The 16312-nt window shown below is 54.0% G+C and overlaps 1 protein-coding gene across 5 annotated transcripts in view; it reads right to left on the bottom strand.

Moving 5' to 3' along the window:
• Window positions 1-16312, bottom strand: part of LOC137355290 (tolloid-like protein 2) — a 230483-nt gene that overhangs the window by 22066 nt on the left and 192105 nt on the right. For all 5 annotated transcript variants that reach the window (XR_010970902.1, XM_068020251.1, XM_068020254.1 and 2 more), the window contains 2 exons: window positions 12851-13046; window positions 320-445 (listed from right to left, as the gene is read on the bottom strand). Coding sequence is in view for 4 of the 5 variants with exons in the window: in XM_068020251.1 (XP_067876352.1) it covers window positions 320-445; window positions 12851-13046 (322 nt within the window). In the remaining variant the exon portion in view is untranslated. The remainder of the gene's footprint in view (window positions 1-319; window positions 446-12850; window positions 13047-16312) is intronic.

Genomic DNA, 16312 nt, shown 5'->3' with positions numbered 1-16312 from the left:
CTAATATTTGTCAGTTCCGAAGAAGGGTCACTGACCCGAAACGTTAACTCTGCTTCTCTTTTCACAGATGCTGCCAGACCTGCTGAGTGATTCCAGCATTTCTTGTTTTTGCTTCGGCTTACACACTGGGTTGGTGTCATGAACGGCCCCCACCCCTCCCCAGGCGGGAACATCATTTGAGGTGGGAAGAGGGTAAAGGTAAATTGGGGGGAGGATTTTTAAAAACTTGTAATGGGCGACCTAGAGACGGAGGAGGTCACAGGGCGGTGAGTGTTGGTGTTCACACCGTTATCAGGGAGGTGTTGCGATTCTCGGTTACCTTCGCAGCTCCTGCGGTCTCCAGCCAGCTCGTATCCCGGCTCGCACGCACACCTGTAACTGCCCAGTGTATTGACACATCTCTGCTGACAACCCCCGTGATCCGGCCGAGAGCACTCATCCACCTCTGGAGGGGGCAAACAAACAAAATGAGACCCCTGTCTTTGTCTCACTCAGAGCCATTACTTTGCTGTCTGCTGCACAGCCCACATACCTTTTTTTTCCCAAAATATACTTTATTCATAAAAATCTGTAAAAAATAATACATTACCAAACAGTTTTAAACAGCACCAAGTCAAAAAATACAAACAGTGCACAGGAGATCAGTTTCCTTCAATACAATCAAGAGTTGCCTCACAACCCTCCCATGCACAGCCCACATATCCACCCAAACGACAATGCAATCTGGGCACAATCAAGTCAAATTGCATCAAAGCTGGCAGAATATCAGAGACAAGCGAGTTACACCCATAACTACATCCCATTGAACCCTTCCCCTGAAGCAGTCCCTGCCCACAAGGCTGGCCGCGTGCTCCCCAGGTTATAATGATTCGCCTCCACCAGGTGCACCCATTCAGGGGAGGGGGCTGGGATTCACTGAATTGTGCCCAGACTCCTGCTTGCACAGGGACCTTCCCCACCAACAACCCCACCATGGACCAGCGTTAATCAGCTGATCAGCAGCTCGGCTACTGCAGAAACCATTGATTAGTGAAATAAACTTGACAAATGGAGGAGGGGTGAGCGGGAAAGGAGGAGGGGGAAGAGGAGGAGGGAAGGGGGAAGAGGAGGGGGGAAGGGGAGGGGAAGGAGGAGGAGGGGAGGGGGAGGGGAAGGAGGAGGAGGGGAGGGGGAGGGGAAGGAGGAGGAGGGGAGGGGGAGGGGGAAGGAGGAGGAGGGGAGGGGGAGGGGGAAGGAGAGGAAGAGGAGGAGGGGATGGAGAGAGGAGAGGAGGGGGGAGGGAGAGAGAAGAGGAGGGGGGGAAGGGAGAGGAGGAGGGGGGGGAGGGAGAGGAGGAGGAGGGGGGAAGGGAGAGGAGAGGAGGGGGGAAGGGGGAAGAGGAGGAGGGAAGGGGAGAGAGGAGGAGGAGGAGGAGGGGGGAAGGGGGAAGAGGAGGAGGGGGGAAGGGGAAGAGGAGGAGGGGGGAAGGGGGAAGAGGAGGAGGGGAAGGGGGAGGGGAAGGGGGAGGGGAAGGGGGAGGGGGAGGGGGAGGGGGAGGGGGAGGGGGAGGGGGAGGGGGAGGGGGAGGGGGAGGGGGAGGGGGAGGTGGGGAGGGGGAGGTGGGGAGGGGGAGGTGGGGGTGGGGAGGGGGAGGTGGGGAGGGGGAGGTGGGGAGGGGGAGGTGGGGAGGGGGAAGAGGGAGGGGGAAGAGGGAGGGGGAAGAGGAGGGGAAGAGGGAGGGGGAAGAGGGAGGGGGAAGAGGGAGGAGGGAGAGGGAGGAGGGGAGAGGGAGTGGCGGTGGAGGGGGGGTGGGGTGGAAGGGGAGGGGAGAGGAGGAGGAAGGGAGGGGAGGAGGAGAGGTGGGAGGGGGGGGAGGGGGGAGGAGGAGGGGAACGGGAGGAGGAGGAGGAGGAGGGGAGGGGAGAAGGGGAAGAGGAGGGGAGGGGAGAAGGGGGAAGAGGAGGGGAGGGGGAGGAGGGGAAGGAGAGGGGGTAGGGGAAGGTAGAGGGGGGATGTGGATGGGTTGGAGGAGGAGGGGAGGAAGGAGGGGAGGAGGTGAGGGGAGGAGGTGAGGGGAGGAGGTGAGGGGGAGGAGGTGAGGGGGAGGAGGTGAGGGGTGAGGGGGGAGGGGGTGAGGGGGGAGGGGGGGAGGGGGTGAGGGGGAGGAGGTGAGGGGGAGGAGGTGAGGGGGAGGAGGTGAGGGGGAGGAGGTGAGGGGGAGGAGGTGAGGGGGAGGAGGTGAGGGGGAGGAGGTGAGGGGGAGGTGGTGAGGGGGAGGTGGTGAGGGGGAGGTGGTGAGGGGGAGGTGGTGAGGGGGAGGTGGTGAGGGGGAGGTGTGTGAGGGGGAGGAGGGGAAGGAAGGGGAGGGGGAAGGAAGGGGAGGGGGAAGGAAGGGGAGGGGGAAGGAAGGGGAGGGGGAAGGAAGGGAGGGGGAAGGAAGGGGAGGGGGAAGGGGGAGGGGGAAGAGGGAGGAGGGAGAGGGAGGAGGGAGAGGGAGGAGGGAGAGGGAGGAGGGAGAGGGAGTGGCGGTGGAGGGGGGGTGGGGTGGAAGGGGAGGGAGAGGAGGAGGAAGGGAGGGGAGGAGGAGAGGAGAGGGGAGGGGGAAGAGGGGAGGGGAGGGAAGGGGGAGGAGGAGGGGAACGGGATGAGGAGAAGGAGGAGGGGAGGGGAGAAGGGGAAGAGGAGGGGAGGGGAGAAGGGGAAGAGGAGGGGAGGGGAGGAGGGGAAGAGGAGGGGAGGGAGGAGGGGAAGGAGAAGGGGTAGGGGAAGGTGGAGGGGAGATGTGGATGGGTTGGAGGAGGAGGGGGAGGAGGGGAGGAAGTGAGGGGAAGGAGGTGAGGGGGAGGAGGTGAGGGGGAGGAGGTGAGGGGGAGGAGGTGAGGGGGAGGAGGTGAGGGGGAGGTGGTGAGGGGGAGGAGGTGAGGGGGAGGTGGTGAGGGGAGGAGGTGAGGGGGAGGTGGTGAGGGGGAGGAGGTGAGGGGGAGGAGGTGAGGGGGAGGTGGTGAGGGGGAGGAGGTGAGGGGAGGAGGTGAGGGGGAGGAGGTGAGGGGGAGGAGGGGAGGGGGAGGAGGGGAGGGGGAGGAGGGGAGGAGGTGAGGGGGAGGAGGTGAGGGGGAGGAGGTGAGGGGGAGGAGGTGAGGGGGAGGAGGTGAGGGGGAGGAGGTGAGGGGGAGGAGGTGAGGGGGAGGAGGTGAGGGGGAGGTGGTGAGGGGGAGGTGGTGAGGGGAGGTGGTGAGGGGGAGGTGGTGAGGGGGAGTGGTGAGGGGGAGGTGGTGAGGGGGAGGTAGGGAGGGGAAGGTAGGGAGGGGAAGGTAGGGAGGGGAAGGTGGGAGGGGAAGGTGGGGAGGGGGAGGAGGGGAGGGGGAGGAGGGAGGGGAGGAGGGAGGGGAGGAGGGGAGGGGGAGGAGGGAGGGGGAGGAGGGAGGGGGAGGAGGGGAGGGGGAGGAGGGGAGGGGGAGGGAACGGGAGGGGGAAGGAAGGGGAGGGGGAAGGAAGGGGAGGGGGAAGGAAGGGGAGGGGGAAGGAAGGGGGAAGGAAGGGGAGGGGAAGGAAGGGGAGGGGGAAGGAAGGGGAGGGGGAAGAGGGAGGGGGAAGAGGGAGGGAGAAGAGGGAGGGGGAAGAGGGAGGGGGAAGAGGGAGGAGGAAGTGGGAGGAGGAAGTGGGAGGGGCGGTGGAGGGGGGTGGGGCTGAGGGGGAGGGGGAGGAGGAGGGGAGGGGGACGGGAGGAGGAGAGGGGGACGGGAGGAGGAGAGGCGGAGGAGGGGAGGAGGAGGAGGGGGAGAGGAGGGGGAGGGGAGGGGGAGGAGGAGGAGGGGGAGAGGGGGAGGCATGGGAATGGGGAGGGGGAGGCAGGGGAAGGGGATGGGGTGGGGGAGGATGGGGAGGAGGTGGAGGGGGAGGAGGGAGGAGTAGGGGAGGAGGTGGAGGTGTAGGAGGGGAGCGGGAGGGTGGGGAGGAGAGGGGGAGGGTGGGGAGGAGAGGGGGGGAGGTGTGTAGGGGAGGAAGGGAGGGGGAGGGGGAGGGGGAGGGGGAGGAGGGGAGGCAGGAAGGCGCAAGAGGAGGTAGGGAAGAGGGGGGCATGAGGGGAAAGAGGTGGAGGGAGGAGGGGGGAGTGGGAGGAGGTGGTGGAGGAGGAGGAGGGGAGGGGGAGGGAGGAGGGGAGGGGGAGGAGGGAGGTGGAGTGGAGGAGGAGGACAGGATGGGGAGGAGGGGGAGGGGGAGGAGGGGGAGGAGGGGGAGGGGGAGGAGGAGGAGGGGGAGATGGAGGAGGGGGAGATGGAGGAGGGGGAGATGGAGGAGGGGGAGATGGAGGAGGGGGAGATGGAGGAGGGGGAGATGGAGGAGGGGAAGAGGAGGTGGAGGATGGGAGGGGGGGAGGAGAAAGGGAGGGGGAGGGGGGAGGGGGAGGTGGAAGGGGAGGGGAGGAAGCAAGGGGAGGGGGAGTGTGGGAGGGGGATGGGGAGGCAGGGGGAGGGGGATGGGGAGGCAGGGGGAGGGGAGGCAGAGGAGAAGGAGGAGGAGGAGGAGGAGGAGCAGGGGGAGGGGAGGGGGAGGGTGAGGAGGGGAGGAGTGGAGTAGGGGGAGGGGGAGGAGGAGGAGGGAAGGGGGGGCAGGAGAGCTCAAGAGGAGGAAGGGAGGAGGGGTAGGGGGAGGAGCGGGGGGCATGAGGGGAGGGGCAGGAGGTGCAGAGGATGAGGAGGGGAAAGAAGAGGATGGGGAGAGGAGGATGGAGGAGGAGGAAGGGGGAGGAGGTGGTGGAGATGTAGGACGGGGAGGAGAAGGGGGAGGAGAAGGGGGAGGAGGAACGGGGAGGAGAGGATTAGATGGAGGAAGGAGAGGGAGGAAAGAGAGGGAGGAGATGGAGGAAGGGGAGGAAGGGGAGGGAGGGGATGGAGGAGATGGAGGAAGGGAAGGAAGGAGAAGGAGGGGATGGAGGAAGGAGAAGGAGGGGATGGAGGAAGGAGAGGGAGGGGATGGAGGAAGGAGAGGGAGGGGATGGAGGAAGGAGAGGGAGGGGATGGAGGAAGGAGAGGGAGGGATGGAGGAAGGAGAGGGAGGGGATGGAGGAAGGAGAGGGAGGGGATGGAGGAAGGAGAGGGAGGGGATGGAGGAAGGAGAGGGAGGGGATGGAGGAAGGAGAGGGAGGGGATGGAGGAAGGAGAGGGAGGAGATGGAGGAAAGAGAGGGAGGGGATGGAGGAAGGAGAGGGAGGGGATGGAGGAAGGAGAGGGAGGGGATGGAGGAAGGAGAGGGAGGGGATGGAGGAAGGAGAGGGAGGGGATGGAGGAAGGAGAGGGAGGGGATGGAGGAAGGAGAGGGAGGGGATGGAGGAAGGAGAGGGAGGGGATGGAGGAAGGAGAGGGAGGGGATGGAGGAAGGAGAGGGAGGGGATGGAGGAAGGAGAGGGAGGAGATGGAGGAAGGAGAGGGAGGAGATGGAGGAAGGAGAGGGAGGAGATGGAGGAAGGGGAGGGAGGAAGGGGAGGGAGGAAGGGAGGGAGGAAGGGGGAGGGAGGAAGGGGAGGGAGGAGATGAAGGGGATAGAGGAAGGGGATGGAGGAAGGAGAGGAAGGGGATGGAGGAAGGAGAGGAAGGGATGGAGGAAGGAGAGGAAGGGGAGGGAGCAAGGAGAGGAAGGGGATGGAGGAAGGAGAGGGAGGAGATGGAGGAAGGGGAGGAAGGAGATGGAGCAAGGGGAGGAAGGAGATGGAGCAAGGGGAGGAAGGAGATGGAGCAAGGGAGGAAGGAAAGGGAGGAGGTGGAGGGAGGAGATGGAGGAACGAGAGGGAGGAGATGGAGGAAGGGGAGGAACGAGAGGAAGGGGATGGAGGAAGGAGAGGAAGAAGATAGAGGAAGGAGAGGGATGAGATGGAAGAAGGGGAGGAAGGAGAGGGAGGGGACGGAGGAGATGGAGGAAGGGGAGGAAGGAGACGGAGGGGATGGAAGAAGGAGGGCGAGGGGATGGAGGAAGGAGGGCGATGGGCTGGAGGAAGGAGATCGAGGAAGGAGAGGGAGGGGATCGAGGAAGCAGAGGGAGGGGATGGAGGAAGGAGAGGGAGGAGAGGAAGGAGAGGGAGGAGAGGAAGGAGAGGAAGGAAAGAGAGGGAGGGGATGGAGGAAGGAAAGGGAGGGGATGGAGGAAGGAAAGGGAGGGGATGGAGGAAGGAAAGGGAGGGGATGGAGGAAGGAAAGGGAGGGGATGGAGAGGGAGGGGATGGAGCAGATGGAGGAAGTAGAGGGAGGAGATGGAGGAAGGAGATGAAGGAGATGGAGGAAGGAGAGGGATGAGATGGAGGAGAGGGAGGAAAGAGATGGAGGAGAGGAAGGGGATGGAGGAAAGAGAGGGAGGGGATGGAGGATGGAGAGGGAGGAGATGGAGGATGGACAGGGAGGAGATGGAGGGAGGAGATGGAGGAAGGAGAGGGAGGAAATGGAGGAAGGAGATGGAGGGGATGGAGGGGATGGAGGAAGGAGATGGAGCGGATGGAGGAGATGGAGGATGGAGAGGGAGGAGTTGGAGGAAGGAGATGGAGGATGAAGAGGGAGGAGATGGAGGATGGAGAGGGATGAGATGGAGGATGGAGAGGGATGAGATGGAGGATGGAGAGGGGGGAGATGGAGGAAGGAGAGGGAGGGGAAGGAGGAGGGGAGGAAGGAGATGGAGGAAGGAGAGGGAGGAGATGGAGGAAGGAGATGGAGGGGATGGAGGAAGGAGATGGAGGGGATGGAGGAAGGAGATGGAGCGGATGGAGGAGATGGAGGATGGAGAGGGAGGAGTTGGAGGAAGGAGAGGTAGGAGATGGAGGATGAAGAGGGAGGAGATGGAGGATGGAGAGGGATGAGATGGAGGATGGAGAGGGATGAGATGGAGGATGGAGAGGGATGAGATGGAGGATGGAGAGGGATGAGATGGAGGATGGAGAGGGGGTAGATGGAGGAAGGAGAGGGAGGGGAAGGAGGAGGGGAGGAAGGGGATGGAGGAAGGAGAGGAAGGGGATGGAGAGAAAGGGGATGGAGGAGATGGAAGAAGGGGATGGAGGAGATGGAGGATGGAGAGGGAGGAGATGGAGGATGGAGGGAGGAGATGGAGGATGGAGATGGAGGATGGAGATGGAGGATGGAGATGGAGGATGGAGATGGAGGATGGAGATGGAGGATGGAGATGGAGGATGGAGAGGAAGGATGGAGAGGAAGGATGGAGAGGAAGGATGGAGAGGAAGGATGGAGAGGAAGGATGGAGAGGAAGGATGGAGAGGAAGGATGGAGAGGAAGGATGGAGAGGGAGGATGGAGAGGGAGGATGGAGAGGGAGGATGGAGAGGGAGGATGGAGAGGGAGGATGGAGAGGGAGGATGGAGAGGGAGGATGGAGAGGGAGGATGGAGAGGGAGGATGGAGAGGGAGGATGGAGAGGGAGGATGGAGAGGGAGGATGGAGAGGGAGGATGGAGAGGGAGGATGGAGAGGGAGGATGGAGAGGGAGGATGGAGAGGGAGGATGGAGAGGGAGGATGGAGAGGGAGGATGGAGAGGGAGGATGGAGAGGGAGGATGGAGAGGGAGGATGGAGAGGGAGGATGGAGAGGGAGGATGGAGAGGGAGGATGGAGAGGGAGGATGGAGAGGGAGGATGGAGAGGGAGGATGGAGAGGGAGGATGGAGAGGGAGGATGGAGAGGGAGGATGGAGAGGGAGGATGGAGAGGGAGGATGGAGAGGGAGGATGGAGAGGGAGGATGGAGAGGGAGGATGGAGAGGGAGGAGATGGAGGATGGAGAGGGAGGAGAGGGAGGATGGAGAGGGAGGAGAGGGAGGAGAGGGAGGATGGAGAGGGAGGAGATGGAGGATGGAGAGGGAGGAGATGGAGGATGGAGAGGGAGGAGATGGAGGATGGAGAGGAAGGATGGAGAGGGAGGATGGAGAGGGAGGATGGAGAGGGAGGATGGAGAGGGAGGAAGGAGAGGGAGGAAGGAGAGGGAGGAAGGAGAGGGAGGAAGGAGAGGGAGGAAGGAGAGGGAGGAAGGAGAGGGAGGAAGGAGAGGGAGGAAGGAGAGGGAGGAAGGAGAGGGAGGAAGGAGAGGGAGGAAGGAGAGGGAGGAAGGAGAGGGAGGAAGGAGAGGGAGGAAGGAGAGGGAGGAAGGAGAGGGAGGAAGGAGAGGGAGGCGATGGAGGAAGGAAAGGGAGGAGATGGAGGATGGGGAGGGATCTCGCAATTCCAGCACAAATTTATGTGCCACAAAAAAGTAACTTCTCCGGCTTCAGTCTGAAGGGAACATTCTTTTTCTCACCTTTTACACTCCCCACCCGAGTATCTCACTGCCTTAATGGCCGTGTTCTAATTGATAAACACTGCCTGACCATGCCATTGCTACCTCCAGACTCAACTATTCCAACACGCTCCATTAGCTGACCTCCAATCTTCCACCCTCCAAAAGCTTGAACTCATCAAAATTCTGCTGCCCTTACTCTAACTCTCACTGTCCTGTTGCTTTATTACCCCCTACACTGGCTCCCAGTGCAGCATGGCATTGATTTTAAAATTGTCATCCTTGTTTTCAAATCCCTCTATGGCTTCGCCTCCTCCCTATCTCTAACCTCCTCCAGCCCCACAACACTCTGAGATATCTGCGCTCCTCCAATTCCGGCTTCTGATGCATCCCTGATTTTAATCACTCCACCACTGGTGACTGTGCCTTCAGCTACCTGGGCCCCAAGCTCTGGAATTCCCTGCCTAACCTCTCCGCCTCTCTCTCTCCCTTTCAGATGCTCCTTAAAACCTACATTTGATCAAGCTTTGGTCACCCGTCCTAATATCTCTTCATGTGGCTCCGTGTCAAATGTTTTTCAACACTCCTGTAAAGGGGTGTATCACTATGTTAGAGGCAGTTTATAAATATAAATATTTGTATATAAATTGTCTATAAATACAAGTTGTTCATTCATGGGAGATTTCACAATCAGGATTATGCTAATGAATTTATGGGGAAACTTACCGCAGTTTTTCCAATCCCCTCTGGCTATAGGCATGATGCTGAATGACAGCTAACATTAACACTTAAAAAGGGAGAAAGACCAAGTAATATCAGGCCAGTCAGCCGAACCTCGGTGGTGGGAAAATTACTGGAAAAAATTCTGAGGGACAGAATAAATCTTCATTTAGAGAGGCACAGATTAATCAAGGATATTCAACACGGATTTATTGAGGGAAAGTTGAGTTTAACTGACGAGTGAATTTATTGAGGAATTAACAAGGAGGGTAAATGACGGTAAAGCATTTGATGTAGTCTACATGGATTTTAGAAAGGTCTTTGACAAGGTCCAACTTGGCAGTCTGGTCTGAAAAATAAAAGCCCATGGATTCCAAGGCAGAGTGGCAAGTTGGATCCAAAATTGGTTTAACGGCAGGAAGCAAAGTGTAGTGATCGGCAGGTGCTTTTGTAACTGGAAGGCTGTTTCCAGTGGTGTTCCACAGGGCTCAGTACCAGGTCCCTTGCTTTTTGCGTTATATATCGACGATTTAGACTTAAATGTAGGAGATTTGATTAAGAAGTTTGCAATTGATACAAAAATTGGCCGTGTGGTTGATAATGAAGAAGAAAGCAGGAAGATATCAATAGAATGGTCAGGTGGGCAAAAAAGTGGCAAATGAAATTCAAACTGGAGAGATGTGAGATAATTCAACAGGGGAGGGCAATAAATGGTAGGCCACTGACAGTGTCTTGGACTGCACATCCACAGATCTTTAAAGGTAGCTGGACAGGTAGATAAGGTAGTCAAGAAGGCATACGGGACATTTGTCTTTATTAGCCGAGGCGTAGAGTACAAGAGCTGGGAGGTTATGCTCGAACTGAATAAAACACTGGTTAGGGCACAGCTAGAGTACTACGACCAGTTTTGGTCACCATATTACAGGAAAGATGTGATTACACTAGACAGTGTACAGAGCAGGTTTATGAGAATGTTGCCAGGATTTTAGCTCTGAAGAAAGATTGGATAGGCTAGGGTTGTTTTCCTTGGAATGGAGGAAGTTGAGGGGAGATTTAATTGAGGTGGATAAAATTATGAGGGGCCTGGATAAAGTGGGTAGGAAGGTCCTATTTCCCTTAGCAGAGAGGTCAATAACCTGGAGGCATAGATTTAAAGTAATTGGTGGAAAGATTAGAGGGGAGTTAATGAGAAGGTTGTTCTCCAGAGGGTGATGGGGGCCTGGAACTTGCTGCCTGAAAGGGTGGGAGATAGAAACCCTCACCCATTTAAAAAGTACTTGGATAAGCACCCGAGGTGCAGTAACCTACAGGGCTACGGACCAAGAGCTGGAAAGTGAGATTAGATTGGATAGCTCTTTCTCAGCCAACGCAGACACAAAGGGCTGAATGGCCTCCTTCTATGCCCTAAATTTCTGTGATTCTATGAATTTCACTTCAGCAAAACCGGCACAAGCTGGGTGACTTTGCTGATTGTGCCCTTGTAGGAAATGTTGTGCAGCCCTCAATTACACCATTGCTCACACTGTCACTGCCGTCAGTTCCATATCATCACAGCAGGTGGAGCTCCTGGGCAAAGCCAGTGTTCCCCATGGGAGGAGGAATGGGTGTTAACGGGACTGTTCTTAGTGTCTCTGCTATTTACTGAATAAACATAGCTCATTAAAAAGCAAGTATCTAGTGGTGTTAAAAATGTCCTGGATGGATAAACAAAGAGATCGAAAAGCAACTACAATTAGAGAAACCACATTATAACAGAAACATAGAAAAGTAGGAGCAGGAGTAGGCCATTCGGCCCTTCGAGTCTGCACTGCCATTCAATACAATCATGGCTGATCATCCAAGCTCAGTACCCTGTTCCCACTTTCTCCCAGTATCTCTTGATCCCTTCAGCCCTAAGAACTGTATCGAACTCTTTCTTGAATATATTTAATGATTTGGCCTCAACTGCTTTCCGTGGTAGAGAATTCCACAGGTAATAATGATGGAAAGACTAAAGGAGAATGTGAGGAAATAAGAAAAAGGTTCAAAGTATGATAAGGAAACTAAAAGAGTGAGAGGTCAAAAGTTAATAAACGTCAAAAGGAACAGCAACATATTTTAACAATTCTTAGTTAACTGATTCTTTTAAAATGAGGTGAGACCCCTGGGAGGAGAGAATTGTCAACTTGTAGGTGATGTGAATAGTGGAGATATTTATAAATACTTCACACTGGACATTATTAAAGAGAAGGATATCAGAGAGGAGGTGAACCCTGAAGTGAGAGAGAGTGAAATAAGTGATTATTATGATGGATAAAAGGAAAGTTTTCTTTCTAAGATGGGGAATCGGCTAAAATGTGACAGATGGAATTCACTGTCAGTAAGTGTGAGATGATGTGTACAGCAGTAATGATTCTGTGACAGTAGGCTCGGGGCTGTAGGGGAGCAGAGGGATTTTGTGGGACAGGCTGACAGGATATTACAGGCAACTGATAAGGTTGATAAGACTTTTTAAAAATCTAATGGAATTCTACATTTTTTCACAAGAGGTGTAGATAAAGGGGAACAAAAATCAAGAGATAATAGTGAGCTGTTATAAAACATTAATACAACCTCAGTTAGAATACTGGGTGCTGTATTGGGTTCCACACTGTAGGAAGGATATTGAAGCTATAGAGGGAACAGTGCATCTTCACTCGGATGTTGCCTGGAATGAGGAAAAATAGAGACAAAGACAGACGTGGGAGTTTTTGATTGGATCACCACAGACTATAGGGTGATGTGATAGAAGTGTTTAGAATTATGTGACCATAGATAGCAGATTAAATGTAGGAGAGTCGGAACAGTGGGCAGGATAGCCCTCTTCATAGTGAAGCCCCTCATTCTTAACCTCTCAATTGCTGAAACAGTCTGCTTCTATCTACCCTGCCCTAAACGTTCATAAATGTAAACACTTAAATCATTTTCCTCCTAATGTGTTTAGTTTTGTCTGATAATCGCGCCTGTGAATGGCCAAAAACAGGCAGTGAGAGCAGGAGGTGCAGTATGTGAGCAAAGAAAGACTTGCATTTATATAGTGCCTTTCACAACCTCAGGACATCCCAAAGCGCTTTACAGCCAATGAAGTTGTTCTGAAGTGTAGTCACTGTTGTAATATAGGAAATGTGGCAGCCAATTTGCACACAGCAAGCTCCCACAAACAGCAATGTGATAACGACCAGATTATCTGTTTTAGTGATGTTGATTGAGGAACACACATTGCCCCAGGACACCGGGGAGAATTCCCCTGCTGTTTATTGAACAGTGCTGTGGGATCTTTAATATCCACCTGAGGGGCCAGACAGGGCCTTGGTTTAACAACTCATCTAAAAGACAGCAACTTTGACAATGCTGCACATCCGCAGTATTACACTGGAACTGTCAGCCTAGATTTTATGCTCAAGCTTTTGGAGTTGGCCATGATCCCACAGCCTACTGCCTCAGGGGGCGAGAGTGTTGCCCACTGAGCTGGTGGGTGTACTGATCTGTAATATTACAGAGCACTGCTCAACACAGCTCCGACACTGGAACTGGATCACTGAAAAACTGGGCTAACATTCTGTACGCGGGGGGCTCACAGTTACTCAAAGACACAATTGGCCAAAAGAACCAGAGACAAAACAAGGACAAAAAATTGAACAGAGTGAATTATGATATGGAACACATTGTCTGAAAGGGAGGTGGGAGCAGATTCAATAGTAACTTTCAAAAGGGAATTGGATAAATACTTGAAGGGGAAAAGTTGCAGGAATGTGGGGGAAAAGAGTGGGAGAGTGGGACTAAGTGAATTGATCTTTCAAAGAGCCAGCACAGGCACGATGGGTCGAATGGCCTCCTGCTGTGCTGTATGATTCTACGAAAAGAGCCAAACCCACCCTTAAAATAGTTTGCTGCAAATCCTGCCTTGCTGATCGAGCCATCCGACATAAACTTCATCCAGAGTTTGTTCGAGCTGGATTTGATATCGTTTGGTTTATCATAACCGCAGAAATGGCCAAGCAGGGGAGCGTCTGCGCTGTCGCCGTCACGGATCTCCAAGTAGTCGTACGCACAGCTATCGTGTCTTTCAATCTGGAAACCAGAAATAAAAAAAGGAAGGTGTTTGTGGAGCTAAATGGTGATAATTTAGCAGAAACAGGTAATCAGTAACAGTCACAGACTGTGCAGGGAAACGAATCCTATCAGCACTCTCTATTGGATGCCGAGATCTGATCACTTCAGCCTCCCCATCACTAAATCACAGGCTGGACCTGGATTTCTGTTTTGTGAGGGCACCAGACGAGAGTCTCTGGTAGTGAGCAGTCTTATACATTGAGCTGGAGTGGGGAATCCGTCACTGTATCCCAGCATGTCTGAGCAATCCCAATCGTTTAAACTGGTTTCTGTAGCTGTAGCAGAGCTGACTCACACCTGAGGTTCAGGTAGTATAAATACAGGGGTCTGTAGTGTAACTTATCATAGAATGAGACTTGGGAACAGAGTGTGAAGCTGAGAGTTTGGTGAGTGAGGGAGTTCGGTGAAGAGGGGACGGAGGTGCTCCTTTCTTCCACATTTTTCAACCTCCAGTCGTTGATGAGTTTTATTCCTTTGTCTCCAAGCTAGGAGAATGCAACTTAACCAGTAAGCAGATTGGTTAGTGAGAATCCCGTGTAAGGGACTATGTGTAAATAGCTGTATAATTGAAAAACGTAGAAGTTTTAAATAACCCATAACTACACACAGGAGAACAGGAGAAGGAGCTGATTGGGGAGTGAAGGTCTGTAATTCTACATTCTACTAGCAACTAATTTAAATGTAAGGTTAAGGTATGGCAGGGCAGCTCGGCTGAGTGGAATGTGCCTCCTGCACTATGGGGACGTCATGGACACGTCAAGTGGCCTTGACGAACATGTCTGTAGGAAGTGTCACCAGCTGCAGAAGCTTGAGCTCCGGGTTTCGGAACTCAAGCAGCGGTTGGAGTCACAGTGGTGCATCCGCGAGGCAGAGAACTACGTGGATAGCACATATAGGGAGGTGGTCACATCACAGGTTAGGAGCGTGCAGGCAGAGAGGGAATGGGTTACCACCAAAAAGTCTCGGAGGACCAGGCAGGTAGTGCAGGAGTCCCCGGATCTATCTTACAAACCAGTTTTCCATTCTGGACGCTGGTGAGGGTGATGGTTCCTCAGAAGTGTGTAGCAAGAGCCAAGTTCGGGGCACCACAAGCGGCTCAGCTGCATGGGCGAGAAGGAAAAGAGTAAGAGAAATGGTGGTAGGGGATTCGATAGTTAGGGGAACAGACAGGCTTTTATGGGGCTGTAGATGGGACGCCAGGAGGGTGTGTTGCCTCCCCAGTGCCAGATACAAGGATGTCACAGAGCGACTCCAGGACATTCTTAGGGGGGAGGGTGAACAGCCAGAGGTCATGGTTCACATTAGTGCCAACCACATAGGTAGAAAGAGGGATGAGGTCCTGAAAGCAGATTTTAGGGAGCCAGGTAAGACATTAAAAAGCAGACCTCAGAGGTAGTAATCTCCGGATTACTCCCAGTGCCATAGAAATAGGAGGTTAGAGGTGACGAATGCTTGGCTGGAGAGGTGGTGCAGGAAGGAGGGCTTTAGATTCCTGGGGTATTGAGACCGGTTCTGGGGAGGTGGGACCTGTACAAGCTGGACGGTTTGCACCTCAATAGGGCCGGGAACAATATGCTTGCCGGGTGGTTTGCTAGTGCTGTTGGGCAGGGTTTAAACTAGTTTGACAGGGGGATGGGAACGTGAGGGTTAGACTCACATGGGGCAAAATCAGAAATGGAAATGGAAGGCAGAAAATTAGTGAGTGGGTCTGGAAGGCAGAGGAAACAAAGGATAGAAACTAAAAAAAAAAAAGAGTTTGGCAGTGCTCAAGGGTATTTACTTAAATGCAAGGAGTATAGCAAATAAAGCAAACAAGCTAAGGGCACAGATAGGAACGTGACAGTATCAGAGCAGTGGGAGGCATTCTAAGAGAAGATTCAGGAGTTTCAGAGTAAACGTGTTCCCACAAAGACAAAGGGTGGTACGGCCAACTCAAGAGCCCCATGGATGTCAAGGAGCTTACAGGGTAAGAGAAGGTACAGGCAGAAAAGGAAAGCTTATGTCCGACACCAAGAACTCAATACTACAGAAAGCTGAGAGGAGTATAGAAAGTGGAGGGGTGAAATCACAAAGAAATTTAGGAAAGCAAAGAGAGGGCATGAACGAATATTGGCAAGCAAAATCAAGGTGAACCCAAAGATGTTTTATCAATACATTAAAAGCAAGAGGATAATTAAGGAGAGAGTAGGGCCCATAAAAGACCAAAAAGGTAACCTATGTGTAGGAGCGGAAGATGTTGGCATGGTTCTTAATGAATACTTTGCGTCTGTCTTCACAAAAGAGGGAGACTATGCAGATATTGTAGTTAAGGATGAGGAAGGTGAAGTTTTGGATGTGATAAACATAGAGAAGTATTAAGGGGATTAGCATCCTTGAAAGTTGATAAATCACCAAGGCTGGATGAAATGAACCCCAGGCTATTAAAAGAAGCCAGGGAGGAAATAGCGGAACGTCTTTAGGGGTTTAAAAGGGGTTTACTACAGGCCTCCCAACAGCCAGTGGGAGATAGAGGAGCAGATATGTAGACAGATTTTGGAAAGATGTAAAAGCAACAGGGTTGTTGTGGTGGGTGATTTTAACTTCCTCTATATTGACTGGGACTCACTTAGTGCTAGGGGCTTGGATGGGACAGAATTTGTAAGGAGCATCCAGGAGGGCTTCTTGAAACAATATGTAGATAGTCCAACTAGGGAAGGGGCCGTACTGGTCCTGGAATAGGGGAATGAGCCCGGCCAGGTGGTCGAAGTTTCAGTAGGGGAGCATTTTGGGAACAATGACCATAATTCCATAAGTTTTAAGGTACTTGTGGAGAAGGATAAGAGTAGTCCTCGGGTGAAGGTGCTAAATTGGGGGAAGGCTAATTATAACAGTATTAGGCAGGAACTGAAGAACTTAGATTGGGGGCGGCTGTTGGAGGGTAAATCAACATCTGACATGTGGGAGTCTTTCAAACGTCAGTTGATTAGAATCCAGGACCGGCATGTCCCTGTGAGGAAGAAGGATAAGTTTGGCAAGTTTCGGGAACCTTGGATAACAGGGGATATTGTGAGTCTAGTCAAAAAGAGAAAGGAAGCATTCGTAAGGGCTGGAAGGCTGGGAACAGACGAAGCCCTTGAGGAATATAAAGAAAGTAGGAAGGAACTTAAGCAAGGAGTCAGGAGGACTAAAAGGGATCATGAGAAGTCATTGGCAAACAGGATTAAGGAGAATCCCAAGGCTTTTTA

The sequence above is a fragment of the Heterodontus francisci genome, chromosome 42, assembly GCF_036365525.1.
Source record: "Heterodontus francisci isolate sHetFra1 chromosome 42, sHetFra1.hap1, whole genome shotgun sequence".
Classification (NCBI taxonomy): domain Eukaryota; kingdom Metazoa; phylum Chordata; class Chondrichthyes; order Heterodontiformes; family Heterodontidae; genus Heterodontus; species Heterodontus francisci.
This window is presented reverse-complemented; position numbering and strand designations above follow the sequence as displayed.